At 32.8% G+C, this 18,959-nt stretch overlaps 3 protein-coding genes and 1 long non-coding RNA gene across 4 annotated transcripts; 1 reads left to right on the top strand and 3 right to left on the bottom strand.

Moving 5' to 3' along the window:
- Positions 1-380: 380 nt before the first annotated feature.
- Positions 381-1,638, bottom strand: LOC140809713 (probable BOI-related E3 ubiquitin-protein ligase 3). The gene is made up of 2 exons (XM_073167423.1): positions 1,105-1,638; positions 381-953 (listed from the first exon to the last, which is right to left on the bottom strand). Exons 1-2 carry the CDS (start codon positions 1,384-1,386, stop codon positions 447-449), a joined length of 789 nt encoding a protein of 262 aa, XP_073023524.1. The 5' UTR covers positions 1,387-1,638; the 3' UTR covers positions 381-446.
- An 8,704-nt stretch (positions 1,639-10,342) lies between these two features.
- Positions 10,343-11,921, top strand: LOC140810713 (heavy metal-associated isoprenylated plant protein 26-like). The gene is made up of 2 exons (XM_073168593.1): positions 10,343-10,565; positions 11,410-11,921. Exons 1-2 carry the CDS (start codon positions 10,482-10,484, stop codon positions 11,791-11,793), a joined length of 468 nt encoding a protein of 155 aa, XP_073024694.1. The 5' UTR covers positions 10,343-10,481; the 3' UTR covers positions 11,794-11,921.
- On the bottom strand, positions 10,464-11,403 carry LOC140810714 (uncharacterized). The gene is made up of 2 exons (XR_012113278.1): positions 11,211-11,403; positions 10,464-11,168 (listed from the first exon to the last, which is right to left on the bottom strand). It is a non-coding gene; the product is annotated as an uncharacterized lncRNA (long non-coding RNA).
- Positions 11,922-15,447: 3,526 nt separating the features above from the next.
- LOC140809103 (rac-like GTP-binding protein ARAC3) lies at positions 15,448-18,679 on the bottom strand. The gene is made up of 7 exons (XM_073166586.1): positions 18,440-18,679; positions 17,953-18,040; positions 17,765-17,874; positions 17,189-17,252; positions 16,160-16,224; positions 15,941-16,006; positions 15,448-15,834 (listed from the first exon to the last, which is right to left on the bottom strand). Exons 1-7 carry the CDS (start codon positions 18,536-18,538, stop codon positions 15,730-15,732), a joined length of 597 nt encoding a protein of 198 aa, XP_073022687.1. The 5' UTR covers positions 18,539-18,679; the 3' UTR covers positions 15,448-15,729.
- Between the last annotated feature and the right edge of the window lie 280 nt (positions 18,680-18,959).

Here is an 18,959-nt window from a genome sequence, read left to right as displayed (position 1 = left end):
ATCAAGTAGACGAGGATGAAATAAGACATGCTTTGGAGTTGGTGAGCAAGTCTTGAGATATGAAGATTTCTCGCTTATGATCTTCCTAAGTTTCGATTCAAGTTGTACACTGCTTCCGCACATTTTATTTCGTTTTGGAATTTATCACTGTAAGACAAGATTATTTTGAGTTATTTATGAAATAGACTGGTTTTGGTTTATACTGAACTACGAGGCTTGTTGTTTGACGATTATGTGATTGTTGAACAACGCCGGTGTCGACTAACCCCGGTCTCGGGGCGTGACAAAAAGAGTATTTTATGAGTACTAAATATTTAACTGAAGAATGAAACAAACGAAAAAACAATAAAAAAAAGTAAATTAGAAAACGAATTGATTGAATTCTCCATAGGAAGGTCTTCCTCGATTTATGTCGACAAAAGTAATTAAAAAAAAGAAAAGAAAAATTAAACCAACACCTCGATGGCTGCTTTTTTCACATTTCTACAAACAGGGCAAGAATAGAGAAAAACCTCACAATCCTTGCATGAACAAAGATGCCTGCATGGCAAAATTATTACACACGATTTCCGATGATTGCAGCATCTGCACACCATCTTCTTCATGTTCCCGAACTCACCAGCTTCTGTCTTTTCTTCATCAATATTTTGGCAGCAAGATTCCGCGTCATCAGCACCATTTGGTGGCGCATTTGAACTCTCTTTCAGGCGTTGGATTACGTTGTTCAGTGACGCAACCATGGCTTCATTCTCCTTGGACACTCTCTGCCATGTTTGGTTCTCGATCTCCATTCTTGTTAGCAGATTCTCGAGTTGAAATGTAATGTTCGATGCTTCTACGATTTGTTGTTCCTTCTGGTTGAGTAAAAGTTCTATTCTTGATTCATATTTGTTTATGATACACGCATTTTGTTGTTTCCTTTGTTCTTGTAATGCCAGTCTCAATCTCTCGTTCTGTTTCAAGAAATGGAAATGGATCAGAACCCTTTTCGAATCTGATGCATATTAAAAATCCCAAATGGAAAAGAGGCATTAATTAATCTTCACCGAATTATATTTGAATAAAAATCATATAAAACGTTGGTAAATGTGAGAAAAAAGGGACCTGTATTCTGATGAACTGATCAATCTCCATTCTTTGCTTCTCAAAATGTGCTGAAAAGTTGTGAGAAAAAGGCGTCGACTGCTGATCTTTCATGCTGTGTTTTGGGAGCAATTGACTGGAAGAAATATCGGGCAAATAGTTGAGATTTTCTTGATGATCAGATAAAGCAGCATTCCTTTTTTGAGGATCGAAGAACCCACAAGCGTTTTCCATGAACAACTCCTGAGGACCCTTCAAAGCAAAACCAAGATTTTCTGAATACAGCTGCGCTTCAATCGCCATTGAATTTGGAGCAAAACAACTCAGTACTTATCCACAATTATTTGTTTTTTTGGGGATTTGTTAAGAACACAATTATTACAAAGACAAATGAAGGAAACCAGCTAGCTAAAAAGGGCCGTTCGATCGATCTGAAAACAAGAAAATCAAACTTATGTTCGGTAAAACCTATGATAAAATATTTTAGGTTGAAAATGCTTTGCGGAAACTAGTGATAAAAATAAGAAATCGGGTTGGTTTGGGTATTTATATTGGAGAGCAAATATCGAGGCCACACATACATATATAAATTATATAAATTATCGTCGCCTGTGACGCGTAAGGAAACAAGATTTAACATTTTTTTTTAATGTTTTGAGTAATAAATTTCATTATTTTTGGATGTAACATCAATAATAAGACAAGAAAATCTATTGCGTTTGAATATTTTTTTAAAAAAAAAACAAGCCGTAATATATTCAAATTTTATAAGAAATTTGGAAAATTATTAATTCATAAACATAAGAAAAATTATTATCTAACATAAAATCATTAATTGATGTAGGTATTGAATTAATAAAAAATTTATATATAATATGAAAATAATTAAAAGGAGGTAGGGTCCTAAGATTCAAAAGTTTCTTTGTTTTCTTCTCCCACTCTGAATTCTTGTGATGCATTAAAGATCATGCAGATTTTGTGACCAAACCAGATTTTAGAGGGCCAAAATTATATTTTATTTCATTTATAATAATTGATTATTGGAGAATAGAGAAATTTAATTAATTCCGAGACCAAGAAAAGATGTGTGAACCCAGAAATTAATGTGTGCACTTTTTTTGTCCCGATACGTACGTATTAAATAATACCATTGCATTTAATATTTTCGTATTATTGTGAAATTAAAATGCTGGCAATCTTCCTCATATTTTACATCAAATTCATGTACGGTGATCGGATACAATTTACTCGCCGTAATAAATTCACCATCCATTTTCATGTAATAATATTGAACCAATTATTTAAGACATTTGATATGCATAAAAAATTTACCATCAATATTTGAGAAATATATCATCGCCCATCAATTACTATTTTTTAATAAGTAATAACATAAAAATTAGCATTTAAATATTGAAAATAGTAAAAATAATCATTTCTTCTCCATCTAATTTTTTTTAATTTAAAAAAACCCTTTATTTAATTTTTTTAATTTGATTAAAAAATTAATCTTACCTAAAATATGAAAATGGGTTAGGAGGACGAAGGTGGACTTGACTTGTCATGTATAATAGTTGGGAACAAGAAAGGGAATAGTTTGTACAATGACATCCCCACCCACCATTATTGGTGGGCAAAAACTTGTGTGAGACGGTCTCACGGGTCGTATCTGTGAGACGGATCTCTTATTTGGATCACCCATGCAAAAGTATTACTTTTTATGCTAAAAGTATTACTTTTTATTGTGAATATGGGTAGGGTTGACCCGTCTCACAAATTATGATCCGTGAGACGGTCTCACACGAGACCTGCTCTTATTGGTGATACAATGTTGATTTATTTCCCAAGTTATATATGTAGGGAACAAATGACCTAATTAGTGAAATAACCCAATTTTTTTTAGTACGTTTTTCATCTCACGTATTTTTATTCGTGAGACAGATCAATCATATTCATATTTACAATAAAAATTGATATATTTTTGACATAAGAGATAATACTTTTTCGTAAGTAACTCATATAGAATATATGTTTCACAAAATTGATCCGTGAGACCGTTCCACAAGAGTTTGTGTTTTTTTTTTAGGAAAATGGATGCTTTGGTATATTAAATATTTAATAAATAATTATAAATTGGGATTCTAAACTTCTACTCCAACCAAAATAAATTTATAAAAATGACATAGAAAACTCGCGAGTTATTTTTTTTCTTGTCCATGCCAATCAAGAAAAGTGTTGGATGCACGATAATAAATATATGCTTGGGAAACTACATTTTCTTACTGTTTCATAACTACTAATCGTATCAGAAGACTGACATAAAAACAAACCAAAACTATTAATATTTAATGAAAGTGGTAAAATATATACTGATAAATATTTAATTATAATATAAAATTATATTGAATAAAAATCGAGCAACAAGTTTAACGATGTTAAAAAATGTTGAAAAATGATAAAATGTACGATAAATAAGGTAAAGAATTTTTGGCAACATGTGAATGATAAAGAAATATAGAATTTTGCATTTTTTTATCTTATATGTTTATAATTTTACAATTTTGGTGTTTTATATTATTAGATTTCAATTTTAATTTACTATCTTTTTTTTTGTGTGGGTAAATTTGGCTATTTTTAACGTGGTATTGATGTGAGACCGATGTGATATTGATATAACGCTGACGTGTATAATAACACATCAACACTCTCAAAATTTAAAAAAAAACAATTATATAAAACTAAAATTACAATTTTATCGAATTAATAAAATTCAGCGTGTAGAAACATATTTATGTTCTTGGTGTATCCAAATCCCCGAAAATGTTCCATTTAAATATCCTTTCAAAACCCTATATTAAAAATACTTTGAAAATTTTTAAAATCAAATTACATGATAATCCATAAATAACTCGAGCAATACATAATATATTTTTTATATATTATTTCTCCAAGCATAGCTACTCTTTATTTTTAATCAAGAAACAATGATATTTTAATCTCCAAAAATAAAATGATAGAAAAACTGCAAAAACGACATATTGAGGTAATATCCCCTGAAATCCAATGAATATTTTCCCTTCAGCTCTGAATTCCAACATTACCTAGTGGGAAATATGATATAATGGATGACACAATTATTTAGTGTATATAATTTAATTTGGGTAGATGGTCGCATCAATCTTGATGGCTTGCCTCCTTATCCCTTCAACAAGGGATTCACATGTGTCTCCCCCAAAATTTATTCAGATATGAGACAGTCTCACGAATCAATTTTATGAGACGAATATTCTATTTGGATCATTCATAAAAAAATATTATTTTGTTATGTAAAAATTATTACTTTTTATTGTAAATATATTTAAAGTTGACCCGTCTTACGAATAAATATATATGAGACCGTATTATAAGATAATTTCAATTATAATATATAGGTATACCTACACACTACTTGCAATCTAAATGTCAATCTCGAAGTAACGTCTTGCCATTGACTAATTTAATTAGGAATCAAAATTTTAAAATAAATATAAGAACGTGTGACTAAGACTGGCCAATATACAGAAACGTCAATAATTTTGAGTTTTACAAACATAAACGAGATCAGTTGAAATATAAGCGTACACAACAATTTTAAATTTTAATTGTCATGTCTCGAGCTCAGGTATGTGCTCGTGTGACTGCACAATATGTCCAAACTAATTCATATATGATTAACTAAGTTGTTATATGAATCTATTGTAAAATCTTATAAAACATTTTAATCTTTAATCGAGTCGATCTCGAGTTTGTACGTGTGCGTTCGAGTAGCTCTCGAATAGAGACACACACACATAATTTGTTAATTAGAATTAGAATAGAGTATAAATTTGAGATTTTTGAGTTCAAGTTCTCGATACATTATCAAGTTCGAATGTAATAATTTTTTTTTTCGAGTTAATTTCGAATAGTGAGAGTAATAATGACATGAAACGCGCATTAAAGCGAAGCCCGTGGAAGTGGCGTAAAGAGCTACGGCTCACATTAACAGGTCAATATGTCCGGTCCAAAAAGGTCCAATGATATTATTGATCACTGTGGAGTGTATTATTTATGGGACAGGACCAAATATAGATTTTAATTATCAAATACAATAAAATAAATTAAACAAAACTTAAAAGTTTTTCTTTTTATTTGCATACGACACCACGTTAGTGTCATGCATGTGGGAAAAAATATTAAGATTCTAAAAAAACTTTAAAAAATAAATTAAAATTAAAATTTGAAAATATAAAGAACTAAAATTACAGCTTTTTCTTTAACTACGTGGCAAAACTTCAATTCTAATAACAAAAAAAGTATGTCTCTTGTAAGACGGTCTCACGAATCTTTATATTTGAGACGGGTCAACCCTACCGATATTCACACAAAAATATAATATTCTTAGCATAAAAAGTAATATTTTTTCATGGATGACCCAAATAAGAGATCCTTCTCACAAAATACGACTTGTGAGACCTATTTCACACAAGTTTTTGCCAACAAAAATCAATACATTAAACCACTTATATTTATTCATATTTCTAAAAAAATCAACATATTCTAATACTATTTTTTAAATTTTTTGAACACTTTTCTCATTATTTAATTTAAACCAACTACAATATTATTAAATTCCTTATATTTTGATATAGTAAAACTAAGAAACTCCAGTGCCAATTAGCTACTATACAAATTAAAAGTCGTCATATATCCATATTGGGAATGAAAGAAGCGATGTAATAGAAAAATCACAGCATTTCCCAACAATGCGACACTATCGATGGAACCAAATTAAAGCTCTTTTTTTTTTACGAGGCACAAAAATCCAATTGGTACCAATCGATGAATGAATATTTTGGCAGTGCGGGAGTAGACACGTACGAACCCCACGTGAATACAACACAATTCACCAAATATGCTTACTTGCACCTCTCCCTCACTTGCTCATGCCATTGACCAACAAACAGAGACTCGGTGCAATTAATATCAAAGCTCAAATAGGAGAAATTATGTTCATGTTTTTCGTTTTTGGTCATGTTTGTTGATCTATTTATGATATTAGTCGACTAAATTTGCGTGTTTTTCGATTTTATAAGTGCATTTTCATCGGAGTGTTGACACGGGATACTCAGAAAATGATGACATCTCACCGAAAACTACTTATGCGTCGATGGACATTGATGACGTATCCGATGTCACGTCGATACTCCAATGTAAATAAATCGAAATTGGAAAAAAAAAATACAAGTTGTTGTTTTAATACCGTGAATTGATCGAGAATATAATCAAAAATAAAAATTGAGTAAATTACAGGAACAAAAATGTTATTTTCCCAAAAATTACTATTTTACATTTTTTTTATCTTGTAATCTGCGTTTTTTCCCAAAAAAGACTGTGATTTCGCATTTTTAGTCATATAAATTGCATGTTTATTTTATTTTGAGTCATGTTAACGATGCATTTGTGTATTTAGTCTGGTAACTTGTGTGTTATTTTTCCCCATATTTGATCAGGTTAATATATAGTGAATTTACATTTTCACTCATGTTCTTTTTTTGACAGACGTGGATACTGACATGGATTTTTTAAAGATAACTTACACATGTGTCATGATTTTTTTAAAATATTATTTGGAAAAAACACGACTTACTCTCTTTAAAAAAAGAGCAAAAATAAAGAGAGAAAAAAACACACACACACAAGTTAAAGTACTCCAATTGCAAATTCAGTTTTAACATGACAACAAATAAGAAAAAAACATGTAAGTTACAGGTCCAAAAATGCAAATTCATATTTAAAAAACGAAAATTGAAAAATATTACAAGTTAAATAACTTAAAATGAAAATCAATTGTCCAAAAAAAAAAATTAGAAATCAAAAGACAAAAATTATCATTATCTTTTTATAAATAATGATGCTTTCAATCATATAAATAGATGTTCCTGAGCAAAATTTTGATCAAACTGAAATAATTTAGCAAATCGATCTATCAATAATAACATCATTAATTATATGCAGCCAAAAAAATATTAATACTCGGAACTGAAGAACCTCGGTGTGTACATGAAACAGAGAATCCCACAATGTCTTCATTCTACCCGGCAATTGCTTTGAAAACTCAATGAAAATGATAACTTGAAAATTAGCTAGAACCGAAACATATATACAAATTAAGTTATTTTTTTATATAAAAAAATTAATTTGAGTATTGTCGATCTCTTTTCTGGTTTTTATGATGTCTGGAAAGAGGAAACAAAACACAAACGGATGAAACCCCTCCGAAAACTCAACTATGAACAAAATGTCCATAGGAAAATGTGTATATATATGGCCTAATAAATATATTTGAAAGGATTGAGATTAGCTCGGACGAACAACTCGGGAAGTCGAGAAAACGCTATCTGCTCGATAGCTCATCGTCATATCTCAGATAGACGATGCATGCCGAGCTGGTGTTGCACCGCGGTCGGAGGAAGTGATGAACATAAACAACTTATGTAATATCAGCCAGATATCTCACGGGAGCTCAAGAATTCTAAGACCATCTTCAACCCATTAATCTATTTTGGTGCAATTTCTGCACCAAAATAGTACAGTTTATGCATCAAATATAACATTCATCTCCAACTCATTTACTTCAAATCTTACACTAAAAAGTATATTCTTAGAATATTTTTTTGTTTATAATTTATTTATAAATTTAACAATATAATTCTAATAAATGTTAATATTCGCATTGTTATCTTTGTAATTTTCAATTATGTATTATCTTCGAACTTGTATTCCAATTATGTATTATCTTTGTATTTGTATTTCAATTGGGTATTGTAATTTTAATTTCAAAATTTTGCTGTTGGTTTTTCTGATATTTTATCAATTATATATTTGCGAGAGTTAAAAATTAAAAAAAAAACTAAAAATATTTTTATAAATTTTCTAATATAATTATAATTAATTCTTTTTGTGTTTTAATTTTTATAATAAATTATATTTAATATCAACACGATTTAATTATACTCATCAATTATATAATATTATTACTATTAAAAATATTTAATACATATTTATATTAATTAAAAAACATTAAAAAAATAAAAAATAAGGCCCAAACCCAACGCCAAAATAAAAAGCCGAAATAAAAAAAGAAATCCTGCGCAGCCTTCGTTGGAGAGGAAATCCTGCGCTATCATAGCGTTTCACGCTGTGATAGCGCAGGGTTGGAGAAGCCCTAAGCATTCATCGATATAATAAATAAGTCATCTTCAAATTAGATATTTACTCAGAAATAAAAAAGAACACTTTGTAGATTCAATGAACACATAACAATTGACTTATAGTATTAAGAGTAATTTATGATCGATGCACATGCATTAATATATTATTTATATGGTCTTGAGGATTTCAATGAACGTGAAGATCATAGGAAAATTTGAAATGTTAACTTTGTCTTTTGAAATAAATATATATAAAATTATGAGAATGCATGTATCTTTCCATGTTAATTCGAGAATATAATCAAACGCTTCGTGTCACGTGCTTTCAGCATTGATACATGAGCATCGCGCGCACGCTCATTTTTCTTCTTACTTAATTAACTTTAATTTATAAGTAAAAAAATTTTGGTGAGGACATCCACAACTTCTACTCTTTTGAGTTTAATGCATTAGCTTGCAAACCACACGAAAGCTGATATATCACACTAAACAAGTCTTGTGTGATCGATATACTTGACCGAAAAAGTATCAGTAAAGGGCCATCTACTCGATCAACTCGTATACAGAGGGAAGTGTAATTTTTTTTTTGTAAATAAATTACAATTTGAATTTATCCTCTTATATGCATTCCTCAATCCATTCCTATAACTAAAAGGCATGAGAATCATTTCTGCTTTGATTTATATGAGCTAGTTGAATTTATGGATTTGAATCCGTATTTCAATTTCATCGAACGTATATTTTGTAATAAAGCAAAATCGATAATTTAAAATTATTGTTCCAATATAAATGTATGGTTCTTAAATTTTATATTATCTATTGTTTGTTTTTAAACAAAATTATCTTTATCTAAATAAATTATTTTGTCTTGACAATCTAGGCTGTAGCTATTTCGGCCTCATTTGAGCCCATATTTGATTGTTATAAGCATTTAAGGTTTGGGCTTCGGTTCACAAACTTTCCATCTTTTTCTTGTTCTTTTTCTTTTTCTTTTTAGGAAAGGTTCACAAATTATCGTATTTATTACTATAATTGATCAGATCAAAGGCTACCTTATACTCCATACACATAAGACAAGTTGGAAAATTGTTATATATATATATATATATATATATATATATATATATATATATATATATATATATATTGGTTTTGATATGCTGCACATCTATCTTGCACAGCTATGTGAGCACCGATAAGGTGTCACTAATCCATTGGATGTGCAATTTTTCTGTCTTTCATCACATCCAATGGGTGAGTGACACTTCATCAGTGCCCACATAAGTGTGTACGATAGGTGTGCAGCATATCAAAACTGATATATATATATATTAATTTCAAATTTGCAAAAAAATAAAAATAATAAAAATAAGATAAGAGAATGTTAGATGTCTCACACCGACTGTATTAAGTTTTTGTAAGTTATATATGTATATATATATTATGATTTTTTCTCCTTAAAGTATAAAATGTGTTGAAATTTTTATGTTAGATCGAATGTTGCATAGAAAATTAAGCCTGACTACAATGATGTATACAATGTGTGGGAAATATAAGTAAAATATATAAAAAAAAATTCAATGGCCTAATTTGCATGTACCAAGAACCGTTGACCCACCATTCGTAGAGTGACAGGCAACAAGAATTTAAAGACTATTATTAAATGTGGGAGAAAAAGATAATAAAATTATAAATATAAATAAAAAATTATAAAATTACGCGCTGTTCACACCCAAATTGCTCACACATTGACAGGCTCGCGTAGATGGGCCGACTCATATGGGCCTCAAACGAGTGGGTCCCAAACCGGATCCGACTTCCAAGGTACCGAGAACCTTCCTCCTCAGCTTCTGTCTCCGGGTCGGTGCAGACATATCCGGATAACTACCCAATAACACTCTTCCACGTTTCACACTTCCTTCTCCGGGCCGGTGCAGACATATCCGAATATCTACCCAATAACAGTCTCCCACGTGTCAGCAATAAGTTCCCGCTTCTATAAATACAGAACCCACCCCTCAGTACCCAAAATCAAAAGGAAAATAGCCACTGCAAAGTACTCTCTACAAAGAATATTATAATACACATATATCTAATCTTTTAACTCATATATAAGTACTGGATTTTTTGTTTGAGAAAGAAGAAAGAAGAAAGAAGAAAGAAGAAATGGGTGCTTTGGATTATATTTCGGACATGTTTGATTGCAGCGGCGTCCATTCCAAGCGTCACAAGAAACGCAAACAGCTTCAGGTTGACTCACTTTTTCTTTGCTTATATACATTTGCCGTATATTATATATGAACGGCCAACTTGGCCTCCTAGTACAAAAATATCAGATCAGATCGGGTCTAGAAGAAATTGGACATATATATGAAATCGTTGGACTTGTCTGGATATAGATTTCGGGGGTTTTAGCTGTTTTTTTCCAGATTTGGCTCCCTCTTGATCATGATTTGCAGGTCTTTGTAGCGTTTTCTTTGTTCTTGAGTGTACGTACAGAAGAGTTCAGATCTGTAGGAAAGAAAATGATTTGTTTTGCATTAATTTCTGACACTAGGTAAATCCTAATGTTATTTAATGCTTTGTTGGGAACCTGACAACTCTCTCGCTCACACCATGCTACAGCTGTATTATTATTATTATTAATATTATTATTTAAAGGATAATAATTGCTACTTTGGTAATAAACTAAACTTACCATGTTAAATCTTGGGTCTTTTATGTCTACGTACTCATGTGTTCTTGTATGAAATATAATAAGACGTAATTTTTTTTTAAAAAAGATAATGTCTGAACGGATAACGACAGTAAATATGAGTTGATATTCTTATATTATTATAAAATTTTATATACCTGTCAACCACTATGTATATGGCGATTATATATTGATGACACGCGTCGATATAAATTATTTCTTGATGATGAGTGTGGTCTCTGGTTGTTATCGGTCTTTATCGATCTCTTCATTTGTTTTTCCTATTTTTGATAAATTGTGACGTGCTATGGTCCTTGACAAATAATTGATTCTCCCTTAGGATTATAGGAATGATGGTATAATTACTGACATTGAACTTATTTTTCTGAATATCAATAGACCGTCGAGATAAAGATAAAAATGGATTGCGAAGGATGCGAGAGGAGGGTTCGAAAATCTGTGGAGGGGATGAAAGGGGTGACGTCCATAGATATTTCGCCGAAGCAGCACAAGCTCACTGTCGTCGGCTACGTCGATCCCCAGAAAGTCCTCGCTCGTGTGGCTCATCGCACGGGCAAGAAAGCCGAACTCTGGCCTTACGTCCCGTATGATGTTGTCGCGCACCCTTATGCGCCTGGTGTCTATGACAAGAAGGCCCCGCCTGGGTATGTTCGCAACGTGGATGACCCGCAAATGTCGAATCTCGCGCGTGCTAGCTCGACCGAGGTCCGGTATACCACGGCTTTCAGCGACGATAATCCGGCTGCGTGTGTTGTCATGTGAGATAGGGAAACACCGTCATGTATTATATGATCGATCAAGTTTGTTAAGAATTATATGTTTCGGTTGTTTTGATGGACGTGTCCTTTATCGAATCGGGTTGAATATATAAAAAAATATTACAATTTTAATTTCTGTCCGAATATAATATTGATTAATTCATTTTATCCAATAATGAATCGGATATTACAATATTACCCTTGAGGTATCTTATCATTATTTTTTAATTATCAAATAGGTAAAATCGAAATTTATCACATTATCTCTAATTCAATAAATAAAAGTATAAATATTTTTATTTTCGTTATTATTCCACGTCTATTTCAAATTTTTTTTTCTTATCATCCTAAGAAAACTCACCCTAATAAAAATATATAATCTCACAAGCAGCCGTGAACAATCAAATTACTTCGGTATTATTTTTGGCAAAAAAAAAAAAATCAAACATGATAAATTCAATTGTAAATCAATTAATTTTTGAGCTATTTCGAGAAGCTCGTGAGTTGAATCGATTCGTTTGTATCTAGCCAAAATAGGGTTTTAGATAATTAGATGATATGCATGGTGGTTATGCGATAACCCATATAATTAACACAAAAGCTTAAAATTTTTAGAGTGGGTCTCACGTGAGACCGTCACACGGATCTTAATATGTGAGATAGGTCAATCTTACCCATATTCACAATAAAAAGTAATAATCTTAGCATAAAAAATAATACATGACCCAAATAAAAGACCAGTCTCACAATTTACACAAGTTTTTGTCAAGTTTTTAAAGAACCATGATTTATTTATTGGAAGGAAAAAGCAAGTCAATCTCTCAATCTGATCGATGAATAAAAAATTAGTTTCCCAAAGAGTAGCCAAAATATTTGAAAAAATAATAATCAATGAATCCTAAAAAAACTCAAATGAAAGAACTCAAGTTTCCAAACTCTACCAGATATCTTCATGTCATCATCATCTTCAATGATATCTTCTACAGATTCTATATATTCGTCTTCCTCATCATGATTATTACCTGAAAATGAAATCAAAATTAATTAGTACACTCACGTATCCAACCATTAATTCAATTTCAAGGATAGTGAAAAAAACTTTCACAACAATAAATAATAAATACACATGCCGAAAGGATGACAAAAAGCAAGAAGAACATAATAACAGAATCCATATCAGAATTGCTATCATGCACCACTTTAACAATATGGAAACAAGAGGTTGCTCGCATGCTTCCCCCATATGCAACATTTGACCCGCAGGAATCAAGAAGTGGCTCATAACAGACAAAGCAGAACATCATCCACAATGAGACCTCGTCATGCAGCACTTTGACTATAGGAAACACCATCCACAATGAGACCTCGTCATGCAGCACTTTGACTATAGGAAAATAAGAGGTGACTCACATACTTCCTCACATGCAACACTTTGACCCGTATGAACCAAGAGGTGACTCAAATGACATACATATCATCCAAAATATCACTAGAACGTAACCAAATACAAAATTCCAACATATAAATAAACAATAAAGCACCAACAACAATAATATACATTCAAATCCATTATTGTGGAGCTTTTGCAAAATAATTTCGAAATAACATGAGATCTTTAGTTAAATAATAAATACTAGATCAGAAATCCTGAGCAATATAAATTCTATAAACCAAAGTTATTTAAATTAGAAAATAATCCTAAGTCATTGTTTAGTATATAAAGTTTATGCACAACTATATCTTACTGTTTAAATCCTTATGATATAAACTCTCTTTTAGGAAACAGTTTTCACGGGCTATTGTTGGAGTGTTTCAAAAATTGTTCAAGTCGACGTCCTCCGTTGACTTATCTATATTCTTGGACAGGTGAAGTTCCTTTTACACTAGAAATCGTGTCATTAAACATCTGGTTTACTTTAGAGATTAGTGGTTTAATTCTTTTTATCAAAAAATGTTGCATTGCATTCAAAGGTCGTCTTTCATTTAGTTTTAAGATTTTTTTTAACTAGTAATTTTTCAGGAGAGATTCCATCATCCATTTGCGATATATGTGCCCTTTGGATTCTCCATCAATCAAATAACAGATTGGAAGCAAAAGTTCCACAGTGCATAGGAAATGGAAGTGCTCTAATATCTCCACTTGAATTGCAACGAATTGGAAGGAACGTTGACTCAATCCTTGGCCAAGTGCCGACAGCTTCAGGTTCTGGTGTTGGGATCTAATAGGTTCAATGGTAACATGCCTGCTTTAAGCATTCTATGTTGCAAATCTTTGACATCTCTGACAACCAATTCATTGGAGCTTTGCCAAATCGATATTTCAAGAATTTCAAATCCATGATTGATGTCAAGAAAAATGGAACTGAAACAAGGAACTCAAGGTTACGTTACCCTTACATGGAGTCAATAACGTTAAATGTGAAGGGTTTGGAGCTTCAGTATCAGATAATTTTGGAAACACTTACGACCATTGATTTGTCAAACAACATGTTTCATGGAAATATTTCACATGCAGTAGGAATACTCAACTCATTGAGGTATTTGAGTTTGTCCCGTAACAGCCTCACAGGTCATATCCCTGATTGCATAGCATACATAAATGTTGGGATGCAACCAAAGTCCCACATTAGAAGATCTAGAGAAAGATCATGGGTTAATAAAGATGGAATAATATCTCCATTGGTATGAGGCATTTTGGGTGGTTCCAAAAGCAAAACCATGAGGGTTAATACCCAAAGTGGACAATATCATACCAGTGTGGAGATATCCGGATTCCATTGGTCCTAACAATAACTGTACTAGAATCCTTGGATTGGTCTTCAAACCAATTGGCAAGGGAAATTCTCTAGCAGTTGACGAGGTTAAGATTTCTGGAGTGGTTGAATATGTCACACAATCATCATTGTTGAGCCGATAACCCCAATCTGGTGGCAGATTTTTTACATTTGACAACAGCTCATACATAGGAAACTTGGGTTTATGCAGATTTCCAATGACTAAGAAATGCAGAGATGATGAAGAAAGACCACCAGCAGTTTCAATGTTGCCACAACAAGGTGCTGAAGGTGGTAGCATTTTGGATGGATTTAAGTGGCAAATTGTTCTCAAGGGGTATGGATTTGGAGCAGTTTTGGGAATCATTCTAAGTCGTTTCATTTTCTAACATCAAAGGTCCAATATGGTTAATGTAAGAATTTGTGAGTAAAATTCTGTGTGGAATAAAATTAGCTCGTGGATATATGATATTGTTCGATAGTTATCAAAGCCGGATGGTAAGAAAAACGGGCATTAGTGCAGGCTCTCTCATTCGAGAAGCGCCTCATCTCCTTAACCTATAAGATCATGTCGTTACCCTCATATTTTATCGAGTTCCACCCCCATGCATTTTGGGATCAAATGATGTCGTTTTTTCGTTAGGGTGTACGGTGTACCTCACCTCATGTAGCATTTTGATATAACTTCAAGGGACCGTCGTCATACTCCAAAAAGACAGTCATGATTAGAGAATGAGTCGATTAATTGTGATGTGATTAAAAGGATAAATCGATACGGGAGAATAAAATAGAATGTGCACAACATACTGAGCAAAATATCAGAATGATGACAGCTGAAACAATAAAAGAACCAATTAAACATGCCCCCCCCCCCCCTCTTTCAACACCAAACTAGGTTTCATAGAATACCACCATCCATGTTGAGAAAGAGATGACATTAGAAATACACAAGCTCTTTTAGACTATACAAACACAAATCATATAGCCTAGGCTTAAAATCCATAACATATACACGAGTAACAGCCTCTTTGATCAACGCTTCGACGAAGTTATCTGGTACAGTAAGTGGAGATTACAACACAAAGGCTATTGCTTCCTTGAGGAAAGTACGAACCCACTGTAACTTACAAATTGTCTCTTCCCGCTTTGTCATTTGTTTCAAGTAATCACAATATATTGCAAGCTTTATGACCCCCCTTCTTCTTTTTCTTCTTTTGCTTTGGTGGCTGCAGGACAACTTTTATTGCTGCATCAAACACTGCCTTCACATTCTGCAAAAGTTGGTTGGAGATTATGGAAAAATACATGCAGAGATAGGAGATAAAAAAATTCCAACGGTGTGTACCAAGGGATTTTTTCGAAGCAAAATGTAATCACCTGTTGTGTTTTAGCACTACATTCTATATAAGCAGTTGCTCCAATCAACTTCCTCAGCTCCTCTCCCTTCAGAAGAACAGAAAATAAGTTTCTCTAGGAAGGTAAACAACTCATCCTCAAAAATAGATGATCAAGAGCCAAAGATGGTCTTGATTTGAGTTTGGCAGACCATATTTAAACAATGGAAAAGAGGTCATGTTTATCGTGGTACTAATTTACCTGTGCATTCATGATGGGAACTGCTCCTGGGTGGTCTAGGAAGAATTGCTTGTCCTCACGAAGATCTGGAAGGAAATGAAAATAGTAATTTGCACCAAGGGACCAAAATTATACATCATTAACAAGAGGATAAAAGAAATATTAAATTGACATGATTAGGTGCAATATCCATGGGAAATGTATAAACGGCACCTTACTCCAGATAACTTACAAAACTAATAAAATTGTGACACCGATAGTTTACCTAGGAATCAGATTAACAAAGTTATGGGAAGAAAAAGGATGATGTAAACAAAGAGGATTAAGGGAATATTGAAAAGATTTATAATGCACCCAATTATGGAAGAAGCACTTCCACGAATTCCATGTGGCAACAAAGCCTATATACATTACACGATTTTATGTTATGAAGCAAATACATCCACGAGCACAGAATCTAGATCTTAGTAAATACATAAATGTAGCCAAATGATTACCAGAAAGAGTTAAGGTGAATATATTGGGTTTCATCTGTTCTTGATTACTCGTTTTCTGTAATTTTTGTTGTTCAAAAATTTATTTCACATCAGACAGTCACTTTTGCTGTTGATATTTCTCATTAACATATACGTTGCTGGAGTTAAGTTGGGTATTAGCAGTAGAAACATCCATTTAGGATATTAAACAGACAAAAGCTTCTTCTACGTTTAGCTATTAATGCAATTTGTTCTCCAAATTCCAAGGATGAGAGAGTATGCATAAGCTTTCAATATCACTTTTTACCAATATGAGATTATTGTTTTAAAACCAGGAGCATGTAGTACAATAGCACAAATCTGATACCCAAAACAACAGGACACAAGCATGATAGTGAGGTAAGTTCACAATCACATAAAATGCGGCATGAGAATGTCCCATTTTCAGATAATAACATCAATGTGATCTCTCAAATGTTTTCATGGAGAAATTTATGAATTATGAGGAACATTATCCAACAAATTGAGTCAAATAATTTAATGCATCAAAAGAGAGAGCGAAGGGAATCCTGACCAAGCTTTGTTCCAACAAGAATTATTGGAACTCCAGGTGCATAATGCCTCAATTCAGGTACCCACTGTACAGAAATTAAAACACATCAGAAGTTCAGAACAATCGGCAATTGGATAGTTCTAAACCTCATCAGCCTTAATATTTCACGGGAAGCATTTTCATAAGAACTAAAATTCTAAAAATCCCGGGCTCTATTTGATTGAAGGGAAGGCCCATTTAAGTGGGATATCCAGGTCGGGGGCAAGCGTGAAAGTGTATTGCACAACTGTGTTAGTTAAAGTTAAATTCAACGAAAACATTCTCAAATTCTCATCTTCCATTTTTCTTTGAATGGATTGTCGAAGCAACTAAAAGAAAGGAAAGGGGAGAATGAGAAATAGAAAGGGCCGCCAAGTATCCCTTGGCCTGGTGGCAACGGTGAGGCCCACGAGCCAACAGGCTTTGGTTCAAATCCCATTTGTGTGGGTAGCTGTGTGGGTAGCTATGAAGTTTAGATAGGAAAACCCCCACCCTCTTGTGTCAAAGAAAAAAATAGAAAGGGCCATATCTAATCCAGTACAGAAAATGAAGCCTCGCCTTCTTGGAGATATTCTCGAAGCTGGCCTTGCTAATAAGGGAAAATGAAAGAATAAAGACATCAGCTCCACGGTAACTCAATGGTCTTAATCTATTGTAATCCTCCTGGCCTGCACAACAAATTTAAAATGACTCACTGTTCTCTTTTGATTCATAAATAAACAAAAAAAAATGAAGAACTAGTGCACCTGCAGTATCCCACAATCCTAAATTAACAGTGTTTCCATCCACCACAACATTGGCACTAAAATTGTCAAACACAGTTGGGACGTAATCCTGTTTGTTTAACAATAAAAGAGATCAAAACAAAGAAAAGGTTACAATGGAAACACTTTATTCCACAAGAAAGTTAAAAAAAATCCAGAAAAAGACGTCCTCTCCACAGGCATAACCAAGAATCTCATCAAATCAGAAAAATTAGGTAATTTACTAGTTCCATGATATTCGCAAACGCCTCCACCCATCCCACATAGCGATATCTTGAAATAAGAAACAGGAAAATTCAAGAATTTCAATATTTAGTCAATTAGACAAACAAACCCAACAATATCCAAGAACTCCATAAAACACCCAAAAATTCCCAAATTTCCACTCCATTCCTACTATGAACCAAAAAAAAAAAAAAATGATGACAGAGGAAAAAGAAAGAAATAACTTCAATAGACAGTAACTTACAGTGGGAAAGGTGTTGCTGGTGTAAGAAATGAGCAGGCAAGTTTTACCCACGGCACCATCTCCGACAGTTACACACTTTATAAACCTCGACGCACTCATCTCCAAGCCGGCGGCTCCTCTCCCGCCCGCAAACTATCCAACTCAGCCTATATCTCTCCGAATTCTCCACTACACACAGATCAAACCCGCGATCCCCCGCAACTTTAAGTAGTTCCCACCGACACACCCACTTCAACTTCCACGATTAACTGCGGGAAAAACAGCAAATCTTCAAAATTAAGCAGAAGTAACCGTGATTTCAAAGTTTAAATCCAAAAAAAGAAAGAATATAAAATGCATAATAAGCTTCGATAAATATACAGTCAAATTCACACCCCAAGAAGAAACACCCACCTGGTAGAGAAGAGAGAGAATCGTTGAAATTCAGAAAAGAGGGAGATATTCTTCATTGATATCGGAGGGAGCGAGTGAGAAAGAAATAGCAAGTAGAGAAAAGGTTGGTGTTTCGCCAGCTAAAAGC

The sequence above is a fragment of the Primulina eburnea genome, chromosome 13 (assembly GCF_022965805.1).
Source record: "Primulina eburnea isolate SZY01 chromosome 13, ASM2296580v1, whole genome shotgun sequence".
NCBI lineage: Eukaryota > Viridiplantae > Streptophyta > Magnoliopsida > Lamiales > Gesneriaceae > Primulina > Primulina eburnea.
Note: the sequence above shows the minus strand (reverse complement) of the source record. Positions and strands in the feature narration are given on the sequence as shown.